This window comes from Zeus faber (genome assembly GCF_960531495.2).
Source record: "Zeus faber genome assembly, chromosome: 21".
Lineage (NCBI taxonomy): Eukaryota > Metazoa > Chordata > Actinopteri > Zeiformes > Zeidae > Zeus > Zeus faber.
In genome coordinates this window covers 15,966,826-15,989,538 of record NC_137208.1, presented here as the reverse complement: position 1 = coordinate 15,989,538, position 22,713 = coordinate 15,966,826, and the positions used below count along the sequence as shown (strand labels likewise).

The following is a 22,713-nucleotide window of genomic DNA, read 5'->3' as shown; positions in this document are numbered from 1 at the left end:
TAGAGTGTGCAGGAGGCAGGACGCGACGCAATGATGCTGCTGTGTTTTACAGCACACGATTACAGCATCACCCCAAGATGGTGGACAAGGCTACCGACTGATCAGTTTTGTTTTTTTTGCGTTGATACTCCATGTATTTGGATGTATCCGCAATATAAACAAAAGAGTGGAAAGGAATATAAAGGAAAGCAGAAAGGTGTATGCAGCAGCTATGCTCCATGCACGAAAATTCGCACAAAGGTCAATAACTGCCGCATGATAGAGACGTCATCAACATGTGACACGCCTACTCGCTCACTGTGAATGCTCCGGACAATCACCTGCTCTGTTCACACATACTGCTCAATCGGACATTACACAGACTTTGTACTATGGTGCTGGCTGGGTGAAGTCTGGGTAATGTCCGGTTCAAATGATTTGGACATTTGCATTCACACATACAGCTCATCGGGTGTCTGGATAATTTCAGGTTTGCAGTGCATGTGTGAAAGCAGCTTGAGTTAACGTAGCATTTTGTCACCTCGCACCAGTCTTGCCTTTCTCTGTTGACCTCTCTCATCAACAAAGCGTTTCCATCCGCAGAATGGCCGCTCACCGGGTGTTTTGTGTTTTTTTTGCACCATTCTGAGTAAACTCTAGGGACTGTTGTGCGTGAAACTCCCAGGAGATCAGCGGTTACAGAAATACCAAACCAGCCCATCTGGCACCAACAGTAATACCACGGTCGAAAACACTGAAATCACAGTTTTTTCCCCCATTCTGATGGTTCAAGTTCAAGTTCAGGTTGATGTGAACATTAACCGAAGCTGCTGACCGGAATCTGCATGATTATTTGCATTGCACTGCTGCCACGGCTGATTAGATTAGATTAGACCATGAATAAGTAGGTGTACAGGTGTTCCTAATAAAGTGTTCAGTGAGATATTATAGGGAATATAATGCTGTAAAACGGATTAGAAACCTGGACATTGAATATTTTATCAATTTCCAGCCACAAAAGCATTTCTACCTGCTTAAAACATAAATGTATCCACATCTGTGGAGAAAATATAGGAAGGACCAATAATATCGCCACTAGTAATTTTCTGACACCTCAAATGGACCTCAGTTCAAATCCAAATCAGTCTCTCCTCCACACCGAGAGAGGGTGTGCGACTGTGCGTGGCTTCTCAGTCCATCAGAGACCTGGTCAGGGAGAGGGACAACGTTAAGCTGGCCAGTGCAGGGATGCAGCTCTCGGTGCGGTTATCTGGCATATTAGTGACTGTGCAGCTGGAAGGAATGTCCGAAAATTAACAGATAAATAAGGTGGAAATAAACAGGGCTGCGGATGCAGATAACGCCACAACGCGACACCCATCGGTGAGATTTACGGGGCCGTCTGCGCAGGGGTGTTGGTGGCAGATTAACAACGGGTCATAAAGAACCATAACGGCAGGGCGGCTGTTGTGTGTTGCGGTAGAACGAAAGAGGGAGGGTGCATTAATAGAGAAAGAAGGAAGGAAAGAGATAGAGGGAGGGAAGTGAATAAAAACTGGCACCAGCACCATGGGCTCTGCACTGCTGTGCGACTCCCTGCCACCTCGGCTGAGTCCCTCGAGACAAGATCTGGACTCAGAACTTGAGCAGCTCGCAGTCCGGAGACTGTCCTCTCCCAGGGGGCTGGACCTCCTCACTCCTCCTCCCGTTCCGCGGCGACACTCTGCCATCCCCGGGTACCTGCTCCTGCCCTACCAGGAGCAGCAGGAGCATCTCCAGCAGCACCAACGTCTCTCCTCGTCCATGTGCTCAGAGGCCTCTCTGGCGCCCCCTGCTCTCCAACGGGCAGGCGCTGCCCCGCCCTGCTGTCGGCCAGTGGGCGTCATGCATCTCCTCCGTGTGGGCCTCCTGGTCTTCAGCTGCCTCTTCTGGGCAGCTGGCTTGGCCATCTTCAGCCTCGGTGTGTGGGCGCAGGTCTCGTTGGCTGATTACATGCTGTTGTCCGCCAACCGTTATCCCAACGCCCCACTCATCCTGCTGTCCACTGGGGCCGCCGTGACTGCCTGGGGATTCCTGGGGTGCCTGGGTGTGGCCGCCAACCTGCCTGGGGTGCTCAGGGCATATGGATTCTTTCAACTGGCCACACTGATAGCTGGCTTGGCCGCCGGGCTCTCCGGGCTTTTCTATCACGAAGACATTGCCGGAGGGTTTCGCAGCGGACTGCAGCGAGCTGTGGCCGGTTACGAGGATGACGAAGGCCGAGCCGATGCCCTGGACAGCCTGCAGAGGGCCCTGGAGTGTTGTGGGGCCGAAGGCTGGCGCGACTGGCTGACCTCTGACCGGGCGACGCAGGACCCGGCCCTCTCGCTCGCGGGGAACGAAACCACATCGTCTCTGCCAGACAGCTGCTGCGTGAGGCGCAAGGGCTGCAGGAACCGCCGCATTTCCCCAGAAGGCATGGACGGAGCTGAGGCTGTGGGCATCCATCCCCACGGCTGCTTCCGGAAAGTGTTCAGCTTTGTCAACGACAACGTCTTCCACATCGCCGCCACTGTGCTAGGGTTGGCCTTTGCCCAGATCGGAGGCATCGCTTTGGCTTGCCTGCTGGCCAACAGACTGGCACCAAGACACCATGGACCCGCAGCGCCTCTCTAGCATCCAGTGAGAAAATGAGAAAGCCCACACCAGGGATCAAGCAGCTTGGAGGTTGTAAGCATTTCAACTTGATGATGCTTTCTAATGCCTTCCCGGGAAAGTAGAATGTAAGAAAAATGGCCCATGGATTCTTCAATGGGCTGTTTTCACTCCACCCTTACATCAAATTTTTCATTTTTTTATGAAAATGTTCAGCTTTTTGAGCTCCTTTCTAGAGCTGACAATGACCTTTTTTGTTTTCGCGGTATGCACGGTTTTGCACGAGAGAAGAGTTTCCCCAATATGTATTGTTATACTATCTTTGCTTCTTTCGTTGCAATGTGTGAAAAGCTAGAATTATTTTTTATTTATTATTGATTATTTATTGTACATTTCTTAATCCACCCAAATTATAGATGTACAGTATGATATGCCTCAAGTGATTATGTCCCTAAAATGAAAACATGTACCTCCGCCTATTATGGGCATTCAGCTATCCATCATGTTTGTCAAATTTTTATCCATTTTTCAATTTAAATTTCATGTTCTCAAGGGTCTAGTGTAAAAGTCAGGCTGTGCACTGGATTGATACAATGTTGTGTTGGGACAGGGTGTTCAATTGATGTTGCCCCCCCCCCCCTTATAATGATTATAATCATATTCATCATCACATATCGTGCAGTATATCTCACCTTCCCTGTGAATGATCTGACATTTTTATCGCTCCTGTAATTGTGTTGTGCTTGTGAAATGTTGCCCGGATCCCTAATGTGTATAATCAATCCCAACAATCGCCAGCAGTGGGGAGGAGCATGACCGAAACAGATGGACAGTGTCTAATCAACAGTAAACACGGAACTCCATCTCTCATTCAGGAAGATGACAGTGCGTGGGTACTGGAATAGGAATTTCAAGTTTGTATATTGGGTTTGCCTAGTAAGCACATACATGCCACATACGTAAGCCTTTGTCGTGTTCTGAAATAAAAAGCTGCCCTTGTTGCCTTGTTGCTTGATAATGTGATTATAATGTTTTGTTTAATGATATTGTGAACAAGAACATAAGCAGCCCTGAGGCATGCTGGTAAATGAGAACCAGGTGGTAACCTCCCGCGTCGCCCCGACGCCAAAGTATTATCCAGACAGATTGAAATGTTCGATGGCCTAACGTATGGATTTTGGGATTCCATTGGAAACAAACTTTGCTCCACAACCAGACAGGTGGCTGGTACAAGTACCAGCCTCTCAGAATGGCCGCCCCCAGCCGGCTGCCGGCCGGATATATCCATTCATTCCATTCATATAAGCAGGGACCTGTCACTTGCCTGTCAAGGACCAGCTGGCCATTCTAGTTGGCTGCATCGGTACAAAGGTCCTGTCATGGTTTCGGTTACTAGAAAAATCAACTGCAATAAATTATTTCACTTTATGAGAGGCCACAATGGAGGTTTGCCGAATTCTCTGCAGCTCGAGATACCACCTGGGACAGGCGTCATTCAGTAAGTAACTAAGTAACTTGATTTATATAGCACCTTTGGAGTGCTGGGATGTCACAAAGTGCTTCACAGAGGAAGTAATCATAAACATATATACAGACAGACAGACAGACAGACAGACAGACAGACATATACATACATACATACATACATACATACATACATACCTACATACATAAAACACAATAAAAACAGAAATAAAATTGAAATAGACATTAAGTCCAGAGGGAGAGAGTTCCATAGTTAAGGAGCCGCAACCTCTAAAGCGCGGTCTCCTTCAGAGTTCAAGTCTCGATGGAGGAGCAACCAGCCAACCCTGATCAGAGAACCTCAGAGACCTGCTGGTGACATGGGGCTGCAGTAGATCGCTAATGTGAGCAGGTGCTTGACCATGCAGAGCTCTATAGGTGATCACAACAACTTTAAACAGGATTCTAAATTTTGATGGGGAGCCAGTGGAGAGCAATCAATCGGTCTCACATGAGACCTTTTGGAGGACCTGGTCAAGAGTTTAGCAGCAGCATTTTGGACCACTTGTAAATGATCCAGGGACATTTGCTGAGGCTGGTGAAAAGGAAGTTACAGTCGTCAAGATGGGATGATACAAAAGCATGAATTAAAATTTCCATCTCCGCTTGAGACACAATGGGCCTGAGCTTAGCAATGTTTCCCAGCTGGAAAAAACAAGAGTGAGTCAAATACTTGACATGTTGGTCCTGAGTCAGAGCCTGGTCCATAGTGACACCTAGATTTCTTACGGAGGATTTAACCGACGAGGTAAGAGACCCAAGACCATCCCTAATCTTAGGGACAAGACTAGGAGGGGCAGAGGTAAGGATCGCTGTTTTGTCTGCATTTCGCTGTCAGAAATTATCTGCCATCAATTTTTTTTTTCTCAAAAGTGTTTAGGCAGTTATTTAAAACTGACAATTAAGTAGAATATGGTAGAGAATATCATCTGTGTCGCAGTTATAGAAGATACCTATATGATAGTGGCTTATTAACTGTCCAAGGGAAAGCATATACAAGGTGAACAGAATGGAACCAAGGACTGAACCTTGGGGCACACCACACCACCGCGATACAGCGATTCAGATGAGGAGGCAAAGCTGGCAACAGAGACTGTGAAACTCCTGTCAGAGAGGTAGGAGGAGAACCACTGCAGGGCTGACCCAGACATACCCACCCATAGAGATACAGTAGATCACACCTGGGTAACAAGCGACACAACAACCCTCATGCAGTATAAGGCCAGTACCGGTGAACCGGTTATCTTGTGAATCTTATAAACAAAATCATCCTGGATGTTTTTGTTCCAACATGTGTATGGGATTCCCGGCTGCTGTGCACTGAGGTGTGTATCGCTGGATCAATGGAAGTAGAGCATCGGCCAATGCACAGTAACTAGGCCTACCATTTGTGTGACCTAATTATGGTATTGATTAGCCTACATTAAACCGTAACAAGGGACGCCGGCTGACGACACGTCCTGATTTAACTTCATTTGTCTGTACTCCATACGCTTTTACTATTTCCATCTTCAGAAGGGCCGTAATACCCTCGCGTGACAGGAAGACACCACATTTAAACAGTGGGAAACATCAGTTTAAAGAGGCATTTCACGTCAATTTTATTATGATTACGGTTATCAAGATTAAGGCGTGCCCTTTCCCCGTACTGTAATGGTTTGCTTTGATTTACAATTGTGTTTTTCTACCTTTTTCGGTCACACAACAGAGGATGCAAATGTGAAATCTATCAAATATATAAATTGTCCTTAGAGCTGGTTTCACTATTGTTTGGCCCACAATTGATTTGGCTGTGCGCTCATAATTGCCTGATAAAATTGGAACTACCTCCTGCATGTAGCCTCTAATTGGCTCAATTTGTGAACAACCTAATCCAGAGAATGAATCATTATGTGTCTGAAAAGTGAATTGTCCTCTTGTCGGGTTGTATAAAAGAAATATATTTTGATATTGTTAATTTATTATTTTATATATATTTTTTGGATTATTATGACTATTATTATTATTATGATAATTATTATTATCATTGTTATTATAAATTATTATAGATACTCTATAGATTCTATAGATATTATTTTATTTATATTTTTGTATGTTTCGATTATTATTATCATTGTTGTTATTATTATTGTTTTTATTATGATTATGATTATGATTATGATGATATTGTTATTGTTATTATTATTTATTATATGTTCTTTTGTTTCTATTTTTGTGTGTTTCGATTATTATCACTGTCATTATTATTATTATCATTGTTATTGTTATTATTTAGTATTGTATATTATTTTGTTCATATTTTTGTATGTTTCGATTATTATTATCATTGTTATTATTCTCATTCTTGTTGTTGTTCAATCATCTGAGTCTGAATCACATGAGAAGTCATTTCTGGCACGGTAGGTAGCAGCAGTAATCCGGGCTTGGAGTCCACTCCGCCTCTTTATCTCTGCCCTCCGCACTGACTCCGCGCTGTCGGTCCTTTCTGCCCGATTCTCCTGCATTCCGCGTTCTGTTCGCTCGGTGCGTGCTGCGGGCGCGGGGGGGGGGGGGGGGGGGATCCGCCATGGGATTGTAGTTTCATCTGCCTCCGACCCAGTAACGAGACTCCAGGATGGACCTGAAATCCGAGCTCCTCAAGTCCATCTGGTATGCCTTCACGTCGCTGGACGTGGAGAAGTGCGGAAAAGTGTCCAAGTCGCAGCTGAAGGTAAGGTTGGAGTTTGGGCTGTCCCGGGGGTCTTTGAAATTGACCCCCCCCCCCCCCCCCCCCAAAAAAAGAGAGAGAATCGCTATTGGCTGTTTTGAGAGAGATTTGAAAAAATAAAATAAAAGGAAGAAAGGTGTAGCCCGTGTTGTTCGTTGTAGTAAACTGGATGTTGTGTCTGCAGGACCATAATGGGTATTTTTGGAGGTTTTTCAAAAAGGCGTCGACTTCTAGGGTCTTACTTGTATTGGAATAGAGTTAAAGACCAGGCACTCACATCATAGTTCAAAGTCCAACCTGTGCCTACCTGGCACGGCAGCTTAACCCCTTATGTAATTTTACTGAAACAAACAGTCATGTGATGTTTCCACTTTTTAACCAGTGTTATTTTCTGACGGCTGTGGCCTTGTGGCCAGTGCCTACATGTCTTACTAGGAAGAATCTGAGGAAATAGCAGACATCTGTCTTGACACGCTCACCTGGTGGCTATCAGGTGTGTGTGTGTGTGTGTGTGTGTGTGTGTGTGTGTGTGTGTGTGTGTGTGTGTGTGTGTGTGTGTGTGTGCGTGTGTTTGTGCGCTTTAACACGCATGCATCGTCAGGACCCCAGTGTCCTCATAATCCAAAAAGGCTTAAAGGTTTTTCTAAATGACTCTATAAGGTGTGTGTGTGTGTGTGTGTGTGTGTGTGTGTGTGTGTGTGTGTGTGTGTGTGTGTGTGTGTGTGTGTGTGTGTGTGTGCGTGTGTTTGTGCGCTTTAACACACATGCATAGTCAGGACCCCAGTGTCATCATAATCCAAAAAGGCTGAAAGGTTTTTCTAGATGACCCTATAAAGTGTGTGTGTGCGTGTGTGTGTGTGTGTGTGTGTGTCTGTCTCTGTGTGTGTAAAAGTTAAAAAGTCCAATTGGCCGTGAATCATTTACCACGCCACCATGTCTTTCTGGTGTTTTTGTCGATGCCAGGTACTCTCCCACAACCTGTACACGGTGCTGAACATCCCACATGACCCCGTGGCTCTCGAAGAGCATTTCCAGGATGACGACGACGGACCGGTGTCAAATCATGGCTACATGCCCTACCTTAACAAATACATACTGGATAAGGTAATGGGACCAGTAAGAAGTCCAAATAATAAACAAGTCTGCATGTACTGTAACTGATGGACCCAGTACATCAAGTATTTGATCGGGACGTTGTGTGCTATTTTTCAATATGTAAATCGTCATCAGTAAGCCAAAAATAAAACCAAGGATTTGGACAGTAATAGTAGAAATCCTTGGTCCAAAGTAGGGATAGACGGATACCGATGAAGGTACTGGATATTGGTCCAATAAGTGGTTAAGATAGGGTGATGTGTGTCAGAATGTCTCCCATACAAGCGTGGCAGATATTAAAGCTGCTAAATTTTCTGCTTGTTTGACACATAATAGGTACTACTAGATAGGAGAACTCATCTTAAACTTTGAATTAACTTCAAGATTATCTGTCCATTAGACCCTCGTTAGGTCCAAATACAAGTTATGGAATTGAATTTCCTGTGGTCTCTTTATCATTGATATCATTGCTTTCAAACCTAATTAAATGGAGAATATGCCCGTATTTACTGGAATGGCCATGTTTTTGTCGTCTTAGGTCAAAGACGGCACGTTCAGCAAAGAAAAGTTTGACGACCTTTGCTGGACGATGACCATGAAGAAGAACTACCGGGGCGTGCCAGAGGGGGCGCTGCCGCTGTGCGAGCGAGACTGTTTCAAGCTGTTCTGCCTGTTCAACCTGCTGTCCGAGGACCGCTACCCGCTGGTCATGATCCCGGAGGAGGTACGTGGGAGCGAGACGTTGGGGACGTGTAGCTCTTGACCTTTTAGCGTTGGACGTTTGCAAAGCCGTTTACATTCCTTGGCGAAAGATAAAGACTCCACCGAGCTCCGCAGTTGATGAGGTACTTCCTGTCTGCGTGCTTCCTCCGCTCGGTCTAATTTTGAATTCCTGCGGGGCGTAGACCACAGCGGACTTAGCTTCTATCTTCATTGGATCATTCTCTGGCATGCTCTTGCAATATGGTAACATGATTATCTGGATCTAGGTTGAGTACCTCCTGAAGAAGATCTCCTCGGCCATGAGCCAGGAGTGGGACGGGAGGCCCTTTGAAGACCTGCTGTCCCATGATGCTTCAGTGCAGGAGGAGGGTGTGTCCGTATGGGCGTTCCTGGAGCACATGGCCGCTGGCCGTCTGCTGAGGGTCACCAGCGCCGAGGCCTTCAGCCTGGCCGTGGACGAGGTCTTCCTGGAGATGTATCACGGTGTGCTGAAGAGGGTGAGGACCCTTTTTTAGGTCCCTGTGTGGCTCCATGTTTGGTTTGTTCCTCACTTTCCTCTCTCCAACCTCAACCTCTCCCCTTCTCTCCGCGTCGTTTGGCTCTGTTGTTGGTGTGCCCGGCTCGCCCCGCAGGGTTATATGTGGAAGAAAGGCCACATGCGTAGGAACTGGACCGAGCGGTGGTTTGTACTGAAACCCTCCGCCGTGGCCTATTACGTCAGCGAGGACCTCAAGGACAAGCGGGGGGAGATCTTGCTGAACAAGAACTGTGTCATAGAGGTGAGTGAGTTGAGGTGTAACAGGGGTGAATGTATCGACGCATGCACCAACGCCCCGAAACCGGCTCGACTGACCATCTCTGCTGTCTTCCCCGGCTGTCTTCCCCGGCCTAGGCCATCCCGGACAGGGAGGGGAAGCGCTGCCTGCTCTGTGTGAAAACACATAATAAGACCTACGAGATGAGTGCCTCTGACCAGCGGCAGAAAGTGGAGTGGACTCAAGGTGTGTTGTAGTGTGTGTGTGTGTGTGTGTGTCAGGATCACTTTATCATGTGTATTTGGGTAATGGTGCATTTACGATGTGTGTTGTGTGTGTCCAGCCATTCAGACAGCCCTCCGTCTTCTGAGCGAGGGAGAGTCCTGTCTGCACAAAGAGCTGAAGCTCAAAAGGCGCGTTCAGCGGGAGCACAGCCAGCGGGAGCGCAGCCTCAGCAACCAGAGCAGCCACAGCAGCCGCAGCAGCCAGTCGGATGATTTGACCTTCCAGGAGATGGACAAAGAGAAGGAGCGACAGGACCAGCAGATAGAGAGTATCATACAGGTGGGGGTGGGGGTGGGGGTGGATAGATAGATAATGTGCACAAAAGGAGAAATTGTCTTGTGGCCCACACCGACTCAATAACCACTGATTACCACCGGGTCGGCCCCGCGAGGGGGAAGGGTCCGACAGGAAATGCAAACCAGGAATCAGCGACCGCCATTTGGGCAGTGGCGTGCATGGTTTTCAGGCAACCCATGCTCAGAGATCATTTGGGGTTGATTTGTAGGTAATGTGAAGCTATAATAGAGTGTGTATGATCACCGTTCGTTGTTTGCGGGAATACACACGTTTTTGACTCGACAGTGGTGGAAAAATTAATGGGTAGCGATGGAATGACGGAACCTCTTCCTGTTTGTGGGGGGAAGAGGAAATCCATTGGCAGCAAAGGCCGCAAGTCGGAGATGTAATCGTGGACCAAAATATGTCCTGCATTGCAGCATTCACACCCGTGTTGACATAAATGCTGTTTTGGGCCGACGGGGACGGCGTCTAAATGGAAAAGTCAGTTGCATTTTGTTGGTGATGGTCTCAATGCAGGTTGCAGCATAAAATACAGGGTAGAGCTTGAGACAGATAAGATAAGTTATGTTATAGAATTTGGCTTTTATTTATTTTACCTTGTTAGCAGTACTTCATGTTTCAAGAAATTAAAAACAAACCAACCCACATCCCTAAAGAAGAATATTTTTTCCAAGTAAATATCCTATTATATTGTCATAATCCCATTGAAATATCGTTAACTGACCTTTGTTCGCGGAGCACACAGTTGTTATTGTCCACGTGTTCATGGTTTATTGAGACCTTGTGTGTCTGATATACAATACGTTAAAATGTGAGCGTACTGTAAGTTTTTTTTCCAATTGTACGCAGCATGCGCGCGAACTTGAAACCCGGCGAAGGGAGGCTGAGGAACGAGAGAGAAAAAGACAGCGAGACGTGCAGAAGGAGTTGGAGAGACAGCTGAAGGAGGCAGAGACGGTGAGGAGGAGCCCGCGGTGTAAAAAAAAACCAACACGTTGGAATCAAAGGCGGTGACGTACTTTCGCGGCGTTTTCACCGTTGAAATTGCCCCGTCTACTTTTCTGGCGGAGAAAAATAAACATTTGCCTCACCAACTTTTTCCCCTGTGCCGCGCGCCCCTGCAGTTGAGGGAAAGCATGCAGGTGGAGATGGAGGAGAAGGAGAGGGAGGCCGAGATGCAGAAGAAGAGGATCCAGGAGCTGGAGATGACCCAGCGGAAACTGGAGGCGGCCCTCAAGATGGAGATCCAGGCTCATCAGGAGCAGGAGAGGGCCGGGCAGGAGCTGGAGAGGTAACGGCAGACGCCTCCACGCTGACACACGGAGAAATGTGCACGGTCGTCATTATCCCCTCCTGCCCTTCTCTAGGTTGCTCCGGGCTGAAGAGGAGAAGACGGAGCAGTGCCAGCTCCTCAAGGAGCAGCAGAGGGCCCTGAGGAGCATCAGCCCCGTCAAGGAGGATGCCGACGGAGGCCTGGAGGAGGGCCACGCCCCGTCCGCTCTCCACTGTGCCTCTCAGGAGCTCCAGGACCTGCGGGCCTCGCGCCAGAGGAGCCACCAGCACCTGGAGGTCAGTGAGAACGCGGATGTTTTGTGTGACTCTGTGACATGCATGCAGCTTTTTGAATATTGAATCGCTCTGACAATAAACGTTCTGTTGTTCTCTCTCCCTCGCCCGGTGCCTGCAGGAGATCCAGGAGCGGCTGAGGAACGCCAGCCAACACGTACGCCACTGGAATGTCCAGCTCAACCGCCTGATGTCGCCCATCAATCCTGCAGGTACAGCTTGGCCTCTTTCTGGGTCAACTCGACTGGGGGAGGGAGAAATAAGATAAGATACGGCGCAGCAGCAGTTGATGGAACAGTGCAAGTCAAAAAAATATGTAGAAATAATATGCAATATTAATGTGGCTGGGGGACACGGAAATTCTAAAACTTGTTTACCTGATTCCTGAAGCAAGTGACTGAATCCTTATCCCTTTAGGTATTACAATATGTTATTTATATCCATCCAGTGGAAAAAAAAAAGTTACAACCAGAAATACAAATGACAAGGGTATGCATATTTCCTTAATGATTTAGATTGAGGATTAACAGTTAAATAAACTCAATGGGGCGTTTTTTTGACAGTGTTTAATCTCAATCAAGACTAAGATCATCCTACTTGAATTAATACAGAATTTAAAAGGTCCTTTCCGAGACGTTGCTTAATTTACAATTAGTACGTTTGAGACTAGGAAGTCCTAGACAAAGGTAAAGAAGGACTAGTCAGATCCTTCTTCCAGGTCTTGGTGCTGGTCTTAGTCCATATCAACCTGGTCGACCTGGAGGCAACATCCATTCATCCAAAGATAAACCTCCCCTTGGCCAGGTTTAATTGAAGCCTTCACTTAGATCTACATAAGCTCTAATCAGATTTTTTAAACTAAGACTAGGGCAAGTCTGTGACTATTTTAAACCAAGACCATTTCAGTTAGTCCAGATTAAAAGTGTGATTTAGTCCAACATTAGGCCTAATCTGCGTCCGCGAAACCGTCCCATTTATTTTTTGGATTTTTTTTTTTGTCGCTTCTTCTTTTACAGACCGATTGGAACATCAGCTGTCGTCAAAATGCCCGAAGAAAAAAGGGGCGCTGGCCAGTAACGAGTTCATCACCAAGGTGAAGACCAGGGCCGGTCTGGACAACCCGTCGCCACCAGATGCCGAGATACTCGAGGGACAAGTGGAGGCTGTGAGCCTCTCCGACGAGTCGGACGCCGCCCACACCACGCCGAATGGACAGAGCTGATCGCGGAACGTCTCCCCGGGTTTTTAAATAACAAAAAGGTCCAGAGATGAGCAATGAAATTCTATTTTATTTATACTGGACTTGAAAACTTTATTGCGGCGTACCGTCATGTTCAAGCCGATTTGAATACTGACTATTTACAATTTTGTACGATAAAGTTTCTGTGTTGTTGATATATGTTGTGCTGTCTCTTTGATTATTGGTTACTATTATAAATAACTGTATTGTAAATTAATTTAAAGGGTCTTCACCTTTTATTTGAGTCCCAGTCAAACCATTCCCATTGACGTTCATCAGTCCGAATGACAGAGTCCGCACGTCCTTAAAGACCATGGCAATGTCAGTTCAGTTTTACAAATAGAAGATCTCAAAAGTCATCGAATGGTCTCAGGTTTGAATGCTCCCCTTCTGGGTGAACCCCACCCTTCTTATCCTTCATACGTCATATTTACCCGTAGATAGAAATCCACCCCGAATCCTCGAACGTACCCGTCCAGAGCTCTGTGCAAAGAAAAGTCGCGGTTAGAGTTATGGAGGTATCGATGAAACACTCACGGTACTATCTCATTTCAAGGAAACTGTTATGATCGCAGGTCATAGAATCATTCCCGTTCAAGTTCAAGTTCAAGAGATTATTCGTCACATACATATGCATACGGTCATTCATATATGCGGTGAAATGTCCAATCGCGATTCTGGGTTCTATAATTATATAATAGAATTAATTCGTTCATAACCTCTCTCATTACCTAGTACTTACCTTAATAAAAACATTTGCCCGTTTTATTTTATTGAATGATAGAGATGACCTGTCCAAAAATTAGTCACATTTCCTTAAAACTCGTTCTACAAAGGGTCTTAAAAATGCATTAAATGGAACTGGATGGAAATGGATTTGACTCAGTTGCTTATGTAATACCTACGCCGACCGGAAATAGGCGCAAAATCCCGTGCGAGCCGCTGCGACCCGGAGGTAAATAACAGTCCTGACCCAAGAACAACATGGCGCCGTCCTAGGAGTGTCCCACGCTGAGCGTTTTCTCCTTAAAAATAAAGCAATAAAGGTTTTTTTTTTTCCCCCCGATGAGTCATGACCGTACACGCGGTGTGTTATTTTGGATAATATGTCTGACGTGTCGTGAAGACATGACCCCCTGTCTTTTTGGACTTTATTCGTCGGTTTTTCACTAGCAGTAACAGGTGTTTGGGTTAGTTTGCTTTTAACATGAGACTCCCCTCCAGAGGAAAGGTCGGGCCGCTTTGCACCCTGTGCAGGCGGCTTTCATCCAAACACCCCGGCTCTCAGGATGGATCTCCCCCTGCTCCGGCTCCAACCAGCGGCCCACTCCCGGAGAATGAGCCCACAGCGGAGGACAAGATCCCCAAAAGAGCCCCCAGTGAGTGCTCGGTGATCCTCTTCCCCGGACAGGGCAGCCAGTTTGTGGGCATGGGTCGCGGTCTTCTGAAATATGGAAACGCCAAAGAGATGTTCTCCGCCGCCGAGAAGATCCTGGGATACGACCTGCTGTCTCTCTGCCTGAACGGCCCCGAGGAAGAGCTGATGAAGACCGTTCACTGCCAGCCCGCTGTTTTTGTCACCTCCCTGGCAGCCGTGGAGAGACTGAACCATGTCAACCCCGAGGTATTCATCCGTTTGGTAGTAGAAGAGCAAAAAACAAACAAAAAAAGCAATGTATAGTACAGATGTCTTTTAGAGTTGGCTAATGCCAGCGATACACCAGATTACCGGTCACCACACTTGTTTTTTTTTTGTATACACTAGGGGTTCACACACACTATAGGAGCTTCTGGGTGTGATCACAAGATTCCTGCCCATTTGAATCAAAAGATCTTGAAGTGAAAGTCCATGGGTCTGCGAGGCATAAGCTGCAAAGATGCTTTTTATAGCTCTGATATTTATGGACTTGCTCTGTGGCCAGTGTTTAATGTCAAATTGACAATCCCTCACACGGACCCCAAAAAAATCATTCAGCTTTTTGAAACTGTAAACCCTTGAGTCTGCCCTTTGCTGTTTTACCGTGGTGTGCCGTGGTTTACCCTTGAAGCAGCCCTACATTTTTCTCTCCGCAGGCCATTGAGGCGTGCGTTGCGGCTGCAGGGTTCAGCGTGGGAGAATTTGCTGCCCTCGTCTTTTCTGGTGCCATAGGCTTCGCAGAAGGCAAGCATGAAAATAAAGCTTCTGTGTTGTAAAGCTTGACTTTAAGAATAGACAACGAATCCGCAATATTAAAAAAACAAAAACAAAACACCTTTGTGACAAAAAAAACAAACCATTTGTGCTTTTGTCCCTTAGCTCTCTACGCAGTGAAGGTGCGAGCTGAGGCCATGCAGAAGGCGTCCGAGCTGGTTCCCAGCGGGATGCTGTCGGTGATGGGTCGACCGCAGGCCAAGTACAAATATGCCTGTTTGCAGGCCAAGGAACACTGCAAGAGCCTGGGCGTGCAGGAGCCGGTCTGCAGCGTGGCCAACTACCTGTTCCCCGATGGCAGGGTCATGGCAGGTCACCAGCAGGTATCCTTTATGACAGGGGTCGGGAACCTTTTTGGCTGGGATAGCCATAAAAACCAAATATTTCTAAATGTATTTCCTTGTGAGCCAAGTAATATTTAATCAAATTTAATTCAACTTAATGCGTGCATTTTTTTAAGTAAGGCATACATTTAAAAAGCCTTAAAAATGTCAAAAACATTTCTCTTTATTCTTCTTAATATTTTTGTTATACTGTATCTAACCAATAATAAATGAAATACCTTTTACCATCAATGCGACTTCTGGTGCTGCATGGTTTTGCTGATGGCCTTGTAGTCTGGTTCATATGTAGTGAGGTTAAGTTTCATGCTGCGTTAAGGCTTCCATCAGTTAAACATGAGCGTAGGTTGCTCTTAATGTTTCTCACATGTGAGAAAGTCTGCTCACATGCGTATGTAGAGCCAAACATGGTCAATACGGCAATACTCACACGCTGCATTGTCTGGTATGTGATGGGAAGCTCTTTCCAAGTTTTAAAACTTGTGTTCAGCTGATTGGTCCAACTCGAGGCAGGGAGTTCTCTCAATGTTTGTCTGTCTTACAGAGGGGATCGGCGCATGGGCTTGTAAGCAGCCCAGCAGTGGAACGCCACTCCTCCTGCGCCCAAGAGGATCATTATTATCCACAATTATTATAATAATCCTCAGTGATATATATAATTGTGGCCTGCGTGCCGCATATTAAAATGAACAATAAAACTAATCTAAAGGCTCCCCGGAGTCTTTCTGTGGACCACAGCCTGTGCTTGACTACCCCCCTTTGTCCACCACATTTATGTTTAGAATTTTATTTTCAACATTGTAATTTCTCTTACCTGTTTAACTTTAAAATGACACAGAATAATTATTTATTACTTGTTAATTGTGATGAAAAATTTTAGCTCGAAATTGTCTGCGAGCCATATACCGTCATCGAAAGAGCCATAATTGGCTCGCGAGCCATAGGTTCCTGACCCCTGCTTTATGACAAAGGCAGGAGTCCACTGGCATGCCAGTCTAGCAGGATGGGTTGAATGAATCCGCTGCCATGATTATCTGTCTGTCTGTCTGTCTGTCTATCTATCGTTCTTGTTTGCTTTACAAACAAGTTCAAACAAATAGTGATACTGCTTCAATTCAAATAAGGAAGAATAGGAATAATGGTGAATACAAGTGACAAACTGTGATTAGTGAACTCTCAAATTTGCACTGCAAATCTAAAAAGCACTTGGAAAGTCAGCTGAGGGCTTATGCTTCTTGTTTTTTTTACGTTGACGTCGGTAAACCGCACTGTTTCCTCTCTCCCAGGCCCTGGAGTTCCTCCAGCAGCACTCCCGCCGTCTTCACTTTGCCAGGACCAAAGCTCTCCCGGTCAGCGGGGCCTTTCACACAGAGCTGATGCAGTCTGCGCAGGAGCCCCTCAGAGAGGTCCTCAGGCAAATAGAGGTGCGTCTACCCAGCCAGAGTGTGATCACCTGCAGAGATTTAAGCCCAATGCTTCTATCGACCCCAAATGACAGATTGTCATTGACCATCTTGTTACTGATCCAAAAATCTGTGGTTACAATCCTGGGTGTCATGTATGAATATACCAGAAACTGGGTGAACAAAGGAAGCGTCATAATGGAAGGCTATGCTTTTTGTTTGAATGACTTGTACAGGAAATGACTATCGGTTAAACCTGTCATTAATAAGTCGTTGCTTTACCACGGAATAAGACTTATGTGGGTGATTCTCCATCACCTCCCAATCCCATCCAATGAAAATGTATAATTACAGTAGTGAGGGTGCATGGAAGCAAGAAGCATGGAGTCAAAGCAAGCAAGAAGTAAGAAAAATGAAAGCTAGGAATGATCAACTTTAACGGAAGAGGTAACTTAAAAACAGAATTATATTTGGAATAAAGGAGTGCTGTATGATAAAAAATTGCTTTAAGGGGGAGAAAATACTGCCGCAATCATAATGTAAAATTGTTGGATTCCACAATCAAGTTTTCATTCAATTTTTAGAAATGTTGCAACAAAGTGTGAATCAGGCGCATTTCCATTGGTTGGGTTGAGGCAAATGAACTGTCTACCTGGATTTTTATGTTCCAATGTGCAATGTCAGTGAAGGCCTCTTCTTCATAAGGCAGATGTGTATTATCACACAATTTTAAGCTTATATTATGATAGCGGCATAAAATAAACAAAAGGCAATATGTTAATTGGAATGATTTGTGTGGCAATTAAATGTCAGCAAAAAATTTGTGATTGTGGAAGCACTAACAACAAGCCCCAAAGCCTGTTATTGTAGATTTCTGACTGATATGTCAGATACAGGGGAGGTGGAGGGAGCGCAGCAAGCAAGCAGGCAGCAAAGCAGGTGTAGGCCTAATTTATTTTGATCTATATCCCAGATTGCACAGCTGATTCATTTCTCGGAGGCTAACTTCTCCCCTCCTCTTACACATGGGCCCATTCAGATACGTCGCCCCGAGATAAACGTCTATTCCAACGTGGACGGCAAGCGCTACATGCACGAGGGCCACGTACGCAAGCAGCTGGCGAAGCAGCTGGTGTCACCGGTCAAGTGGGAGCAGACCCTTCACGAGATCTACGAAAGGACCCAGGGCCAGGGCTTCCCTCACACCTACGAGGTGGGACCGGGGAAGCAGCTGGGCGCCACGCTGCAGAAATGCAACATGAAGGCCTTCAAGGCTTACACGCACGTGGACGTCACCGCTTACGAAGACCAGTAGCACCAGAGACCCACGGAGAAGCCAGTGAAGAGCTGATGAGAGACAGGAGGAGGGACTGGACTTCAGGAACGAGACCAGTCGGAACTGGAAACCCCCCCCCGCCCCAGATGTATAGTCGGGGCTTTCTCTTAGAACCACCACCAAGACATTGGTGACATTGATAAACACACCCACAAAGTTGTTTTTCACTATGATATTTTTTTTAAACACATTTTTTTTTTTTTTCTGTGTTTTCCTTATCAAAACGTCCATCACCGTAATGTGTCCGGACACTTAAAGAAGGGTGTTACGGTAGTGAATGCACTTTAGCTCGGTGTAAAATGATGGACTGCACAATGACAGTGCAAAAATGTGTACTCCATCACTACATTCCCTCCCCACTCTATTATGTTTGAAAGTATTATTTATTCAAACGTATGAGGTACTACTTTGTTACAGTAGTGTAGGGTTATGACCATAACAATGTATTCTTGTCCAGACGTGTTACACTAATGAATTCTTTGATAAGAAAAGCACAGAAAAAACAATGAAATAACTAAACTACTATAAATAAATAATAAATTAAGCATTTCACATTCTCTGTGAATGTGTATAAATTGAGACCATGACCCAGTCACATATCAATGCAACTGAATAAACAGCTTGTCGTTATTAATTATACAGGGGTATTTTGTTGTATAGTTTTATTGAATCACATGATAAAAAAGCGTTTTTGAAATTCTAAACAGAAAGTCCAGCTCCCTTTTGAAATAAGAAAGGCTATGCTATCAATTGTTGACAAAAAAGGAGTAGCAGAGTAAGGCTTCATGCAAAAGACTGCAGGCCAGCAACAGTCCAGTCATTAGACACAGGTATGCTACTGTAAAACGTTTAAACATGGCAGTGAACCAGCATGCCAGGGCCACCACACACCATACGCCGTCTTCCGGGTGATACTGTACGGTCTCAACACTCTTACTGTTACAGTCGCTGTGTTAAAATCAGGTCTTCAATTTACTTCATTTCTGGTTTCATGCCATGTGGTACAAATCGATTCAACCCCGCTCATTAAATTGCTATAAAAACTATAATTAAAAAAAAAAAAAAAGTCAAAAGTAAACAGATGAAAAGGTCACTTAACAAAGTTTCACTCTTATCACGCACCGCCTGCGTCACGGCCCTTTATCCTTTCCACTCCACCCACAACGAAGTGCAAATGCTTGTCAAGGCCGCCAGTACCACAGTCACCAGTACCCCTGTGGTCCAGCCAGTGCAGTTTCGCCGATGGATATTAGACGCCTGTAAAAGAAAAAAAGAGAGTTCACAATATCAATGTAAAAAGAGCTATTTGTAATGGATGTTCTCGGCGCGATTAGATTAAAAAAAACATTTGAATTTTCTCTCACCCAGGCCTCGGCGCTGAGAACTCCCTGGTTTGCCGCCAACCAGGCCTTTGCTGTCGCCGACAGACTTTGAACCGCCACCAAAGTATTCCGGATATCCCTGGAAAATAATAGAGCACAGCATGTTAAATCGGGACCGTTCAAATAGGCGGCACCTGCATCAGTGTGAGTAATAGTGACAGGCGTGCTACCGGTAGATGGCTCTGGTCAGGGCCTGTGCGGGTCGCACAATGTGGAGCGGCGTCGGAAAGGGGTTCGGCTGGAGAACAGCCCGGTCGCGAACCCACTGGTCTCCGATCAGCGCCAGCTGACGGCCGATGACCCGAGCGGCCCTGTCATTGATCCTAAGGAGGAGCAAAAATTACCTTTTTAAACGTTTCATAAGAGCGTGTATTTACCCTTGTGTCAACATTTCGATTAATCGTTGGAAATGATTAACCCGCAGAGACTAGGGGGAGGTGTGCTTCTTGGTGCATGTGTTATTGGTCCAAGCCATCCCATATGCTTTGTTACCCGACTTCATCAGAATGTTTGTACCTGAGATTCACATCAACCACCGTGGCACTGTCCATCTCAACAGGTCCAGCCTGGAGGCAAATGACACGACTCGGCTGTCTCTTTTGTTCCACCATTTTGTTCCCTGGGGAGGGACACGGCAGGTAGTTAATGGCAGTTAACCCCGGGTTCAATCCCTGGGAGTAAACAACCTGTTTCGGATTTCATCGGCAGGGGCTCAGTTATTCCTCTGTTATTGCAAAGTGTTTGTGTACGCCTGCAGATGGGCGCCGCCGCGCATGTGTCGGTTTGTGTCCGCAGGTGTGTGTTTGCACATGTGTTTGTTTGCACGTGTGTGTGCTTTTGCCTGTTGTCCCTACACAGTTCCCAACGCTTGTACACGAGCTGTGTAAACACTGGGTCACCTGACCAGGATAGGAGGCCGCTTTGTTGCCTGGGAGATGGTTCCAGGAAGATAAAAACAACAACATGTTCAGTTAGATTCCGCCCAATGAGTTGGTGAACACGATACTGTAGGTCATGAGCAAAAGCTCTACCATTACTTCGTCAGGAATGAAGTCCGGTAAATGTCCAATGAAAAATTAGGGATTATCCAAGACAGTTTCCTGATCTTGCTATGTTCTCTCCCCCACGGTGAATATTTAATGTCTTTCCTGGCATTCCCAGCCCAATTTCTACAAAACAGATCGATTATGTGTGTAAACCTGTTTATGCTGTGCCTCCACACTCAGGTAGTTTAAATGCAAATTCTCCATTTCCATAACTCAAATCAGCCCCATGGCCTCCCCGCCCATCAAGCAAGTCAACTATAAAAGCCGTAACGTGTTATAATTACTTATTTTTCACCGAATCGCCATATAAATCCAGAATAGTTTATTTAAAGCAGTGGCTTGTCCGTTCATTTGAACTATTAACTTGAAAATGTACACTATATTAAGAAAGCAATCAATACTGTAAATATTGTTTTTGTCTTTCGAACTAGGTTTGTTATAATGGCCATCGCTCCAGCAAGCTGCCTTCATGATGTCTGTCATAACAGAGGAATGAAGTCATTCTTGTTACCCAAAGCAAACAAAGGTTGTTTTGAAGATCAGGCCCACAGTAGTAATAGAAACTCATAGAACACCTTGAAAAGTACATCTATATAATTTTTTTCCCCAGCAGTATTTGGATAGAAAGGTTATACTAAACATAAAAAAGTGTAACATACAATAAACCAAAAATAAAGAAATAAACCTGAAAAGTTTTTTTTTGTAATATTGTATTTATGTTTGCTATAATACAATAATAATAATAATAATCATCATCATAATAATAATAATAATATATTTTTTTATTTTAATCAAATACAGCGTCCCAGCCGCGACTACAAAGAAACAGGTGCATTCCCAATGAAAGGAAAGTGAAAACTTGCCTTCTTCGTAGATTAAAGTAGACGCCGCCCTGTGTGGAAGACATTATTTGGTTATCTTTTAGTTTATTTTGGCAAAAACTAATCATAATTATAAAAAAAAAAAAAAAAAAAAAAAAAAAAGCCCCTTGATAGTTTTGGTTTAGTTTTCAGTACTTACAGCAGCGTCCTTTAATCTGGTCGCTCCCCGGTGACTGACGGGGAACAGTGCGAGCCCCGCCCACGGGCTGTGTTATTCCACTGGCCGCAGGAGAACCGCGTTGACATCCACCAAGCGCCACGATCACTGTCACAATCCGGTCGTTCTTCAAGAATAAAGTCGAACGAATTGAAATAACCAAAGACAAAATACGCAGAATGTGTTGCACAGGATCAATTCAATGGGCTTGAAAAGGGCAATGGAAAGTTGCAGTATGGTTCTTTGCGGGTGTGGGTGTAAATATAAATATAGGTGGATATTCTGTACAGGATGAATAAATATGTAAACAATAAAGGACAACAATGGATGAGTAAGTGTAAACTATGTCTACAATGGACAAACAACACTTGTATTGCAATACTATTACAATATTATATACAATATGATATTATTATATTACAGTTTTATTGTACACATTGGGATAAAATGGTAAAAACCACAGCAATCTCATTTAAGTCAAAGCCGAAGATACGCCCGTTATTCTTCGTCTTCCATTAGAGCTGTATTCACATTTATACAATTCTGAAATCAAGCATAACACCTATTTATTGTATTTGGGGTGTTGTTGTCAATTTAAGGAATCCGACGCAAATCGTTAGAAAACCATTATTTTTAAAACAATGGCGGACGAATATGTTCGTAACAACAACATAGCCGTGTTAGACGATCGGTCGTTCGAAAAACACAGCGATCACAGGCGGAATCGGCGGTTGAGCGAAGTAGGTTTTTCCTTTTTGAATTAAACGACAAGCTGCGTTCAATCGAGGTCGGAACTCGGAAAACTCCGACCTTCCCGCCTGGAACAACTAGAGCGGTCCTCTCTAGCGGCATTTCGCGCCAGAAGACCTCGCCCGTAGCCGCGGCTCGGAATGACCGATTTCAGAGCTCCCGTGGAATGCAGCATTATCCCTCTTCCGGTTCCCCGCGGCCCTCGTATAGTATCCACAGCATCTCTGCGTCCTCGGTTGCTAGGTTACCTCACCGGAAGAGCCGAGTCCATACCGTCGTTAGGATTTATTTTACTACTTTTTCTTCCCCCCAAAATTGCATTTTGTGTCTTATGAAAGCAAACTACAAATAACATAATAACAAATAGTATTTTGCGCCCAATAAAAACAAAACAAAACAAAACAAACATAACATGTGG

The 22,713-nt window shown here is 45.2% G+C and overlaps 4 protein-coding genes across 4 annotated transcripts; 3 read left to right on the top strand and 1 right to left on the bottom strand.

Annotated features, from left to right (window-relative positions):
* Nucleotides 1–1,548: 1,548 nt before the first annotated feature.
* LOC307246647 (tetraspanin-7-like) lies at nucleotides 1,549–2,634 on the top strand (the record flags this gene model as incomplete). Its single annotated transcript, XM_080022633.1, has 1 exon — nucleotides 1,549–2,634. One exon carries the CDS (start codon nucleotides 1,549–1,551, stop codon nucleotides 2,632–2,634), a length of 1,086 nt encoding a protein of 361 aa, XP_079878759.1.
* A 4,111-nt stretch (nucleotides 2,635–6,745) lies between these two features.
* Nucleotides 6,746–12,935, top strand: def6c (DEF6 guanine nucleotide exchange factor c). Its single transcript, XM_080022065.1, has 12 exons — nucleotides 6,746–6,847; nucleotides 7,808–7,948; nucleotides 8,478–8,663; nucleotides 8,929–9,159; nucleotides 9,295–9,441; nucleotides 9,555–9,663; nucleotides 9,761–9,981; nucleotides 10,852–10,959; nucleotides 11,127–11,293; nucleotides 11,370–11,571; nucleotides 11,690–11,780; nucleotides 12,585–12,935. Exons 1-12 carry the CDS (start codon nucleotides 6,752–6,754, stop codon nucleotides 12,788–12,790), a joined length of 1,905 nt encoding a protein of 634 aa, XP_079878191.1. The 5' UTR covers nucleotides 6,746–6,751; the 3' UTR covers nucleotides 12,791–12,935.
* Nucleotides 12,936–13,798: 863 nt separating this feature from the next.
* On the top strand, nucleotides 13,799–18,700 carry mcat (malonyl CoA:ACP acyltransferase (mitochondrial)). The gene is made up of 5 exons (XM_080022566.1): nucleotides 13,799–14,432; nucleotides 14,882–14,969; nucleotides 15,105–15,322; nucleotides 16,627–16,764; nucleotides 17,783–18,700. The coding sequence occupies exons 1-5, from the start codon at nucleotides 14,016–14,018 to the stop codon at nucleotides 18,056–18,058; spliced, it is 1,137 nt and encodes a 378-aa protein (XP_079878692.1). The 5' UTR covers nucleotides 13,799–14,015; the 3' UTR covers nucleotides 18,059–18,700.
* Nucleotides 18,701–18,756: 56 nt separating this feature from the next.
* Nucleotides 18,757–21,567, bottom strand: bik (BCL2 interacting killer). The gene is made up of 6 exons (XM_080022741.1): nucleotides 21,528–21,567; nucleotides 21,371–21,399; nucleotides 19,978–20,080; nucleotides 19,632–19,784; nucleotides 19,444–19,540; nucleotides 18,757–19,336 (listed from the first exon to the last, which is right to left on the bottom strand). Exons 3-6 carry the CDS (start codon nucleotides 20,070–20,072, stop codon nucleotides 19,220–19,222), a joined length of 462 nt encoding a protein of 153 aa, XP_079878867.1. The 5' UTR covers nucleotides 20,073–20,080; nucleotides 21,371–21,399; nucleotides 21,528–21,567; the 3' UTR covers nucleotides 18,757–19,219.
* Between the last annotated feature and the right edge of the window lie 1,146 nt (nucleotides 21,568–22,713).

Bases quoted from the DNA above. Each gene is read 5' to 3' on its own strand.
- def6c (XM_080022065.1), top strand. From the start codon at position 6,752: ATGGACCTGAAATCCGAGCTCCTCAAGTCCATCTGGTATGCCTTCACG. The intron at 11,294-11,369 runs GTAACGGCAGAC...GCCCTTCTCTAG, and splicing joins GCCGGGCAGGAGCTGGAGAG to GTTGCTCCGGGCTGAAGAGG. The intron at 11,572-11,689 runs GTCAGTGAGAAC...CGGTGCCTGCAG, and splicing joins GGAGCCACCAGCACCTGGAG to GAGATCCAGGAGCGGCTGAG.
- mcat (XM_080022566.1), top strand. From the start codon at position 14,016: ATGAGACTCCCCTCCAGAGGAAAGGTCGGGCCGCTTTGCACCCTGTGC. The intron at 14,970-15,104 runs GCAAGCATGAAA...TTTGTCCCTTAG, and splicing joins TGCCATAGGCTTCGCAGAAG to CTCTCTACGCAGTGAAGGTG. The intron at 16,765-17,782 runs GTGCGTCTACCC...GGGCCCATTCAG, and splicing joins AGGTCCTCAGGCAAATAGAG to ATACGTCGCCCCGAGATAAA.
- bik (XM_080022741.1), bottom strand. From the start codon at position 20,072: ATGGTGGAACAAAAGAGACAGCCGAGTCGTGTCATTTGCCTCCAGGCT. The intron at 19,785-19,977 runs GTACAAACATTC...GCTCCTCCTTAG, and splicing joins GTGGTTGATGTGAATCTCAG to GATCAATGACAGGGCCGCTC. The intron at 19,541-19,631 runs GTAGCACGCCTG...ATTATTTTCCAG, and splicing joins CTGACCAGAGCCATCTACCG to GGATATCCGGAATACTTTGG.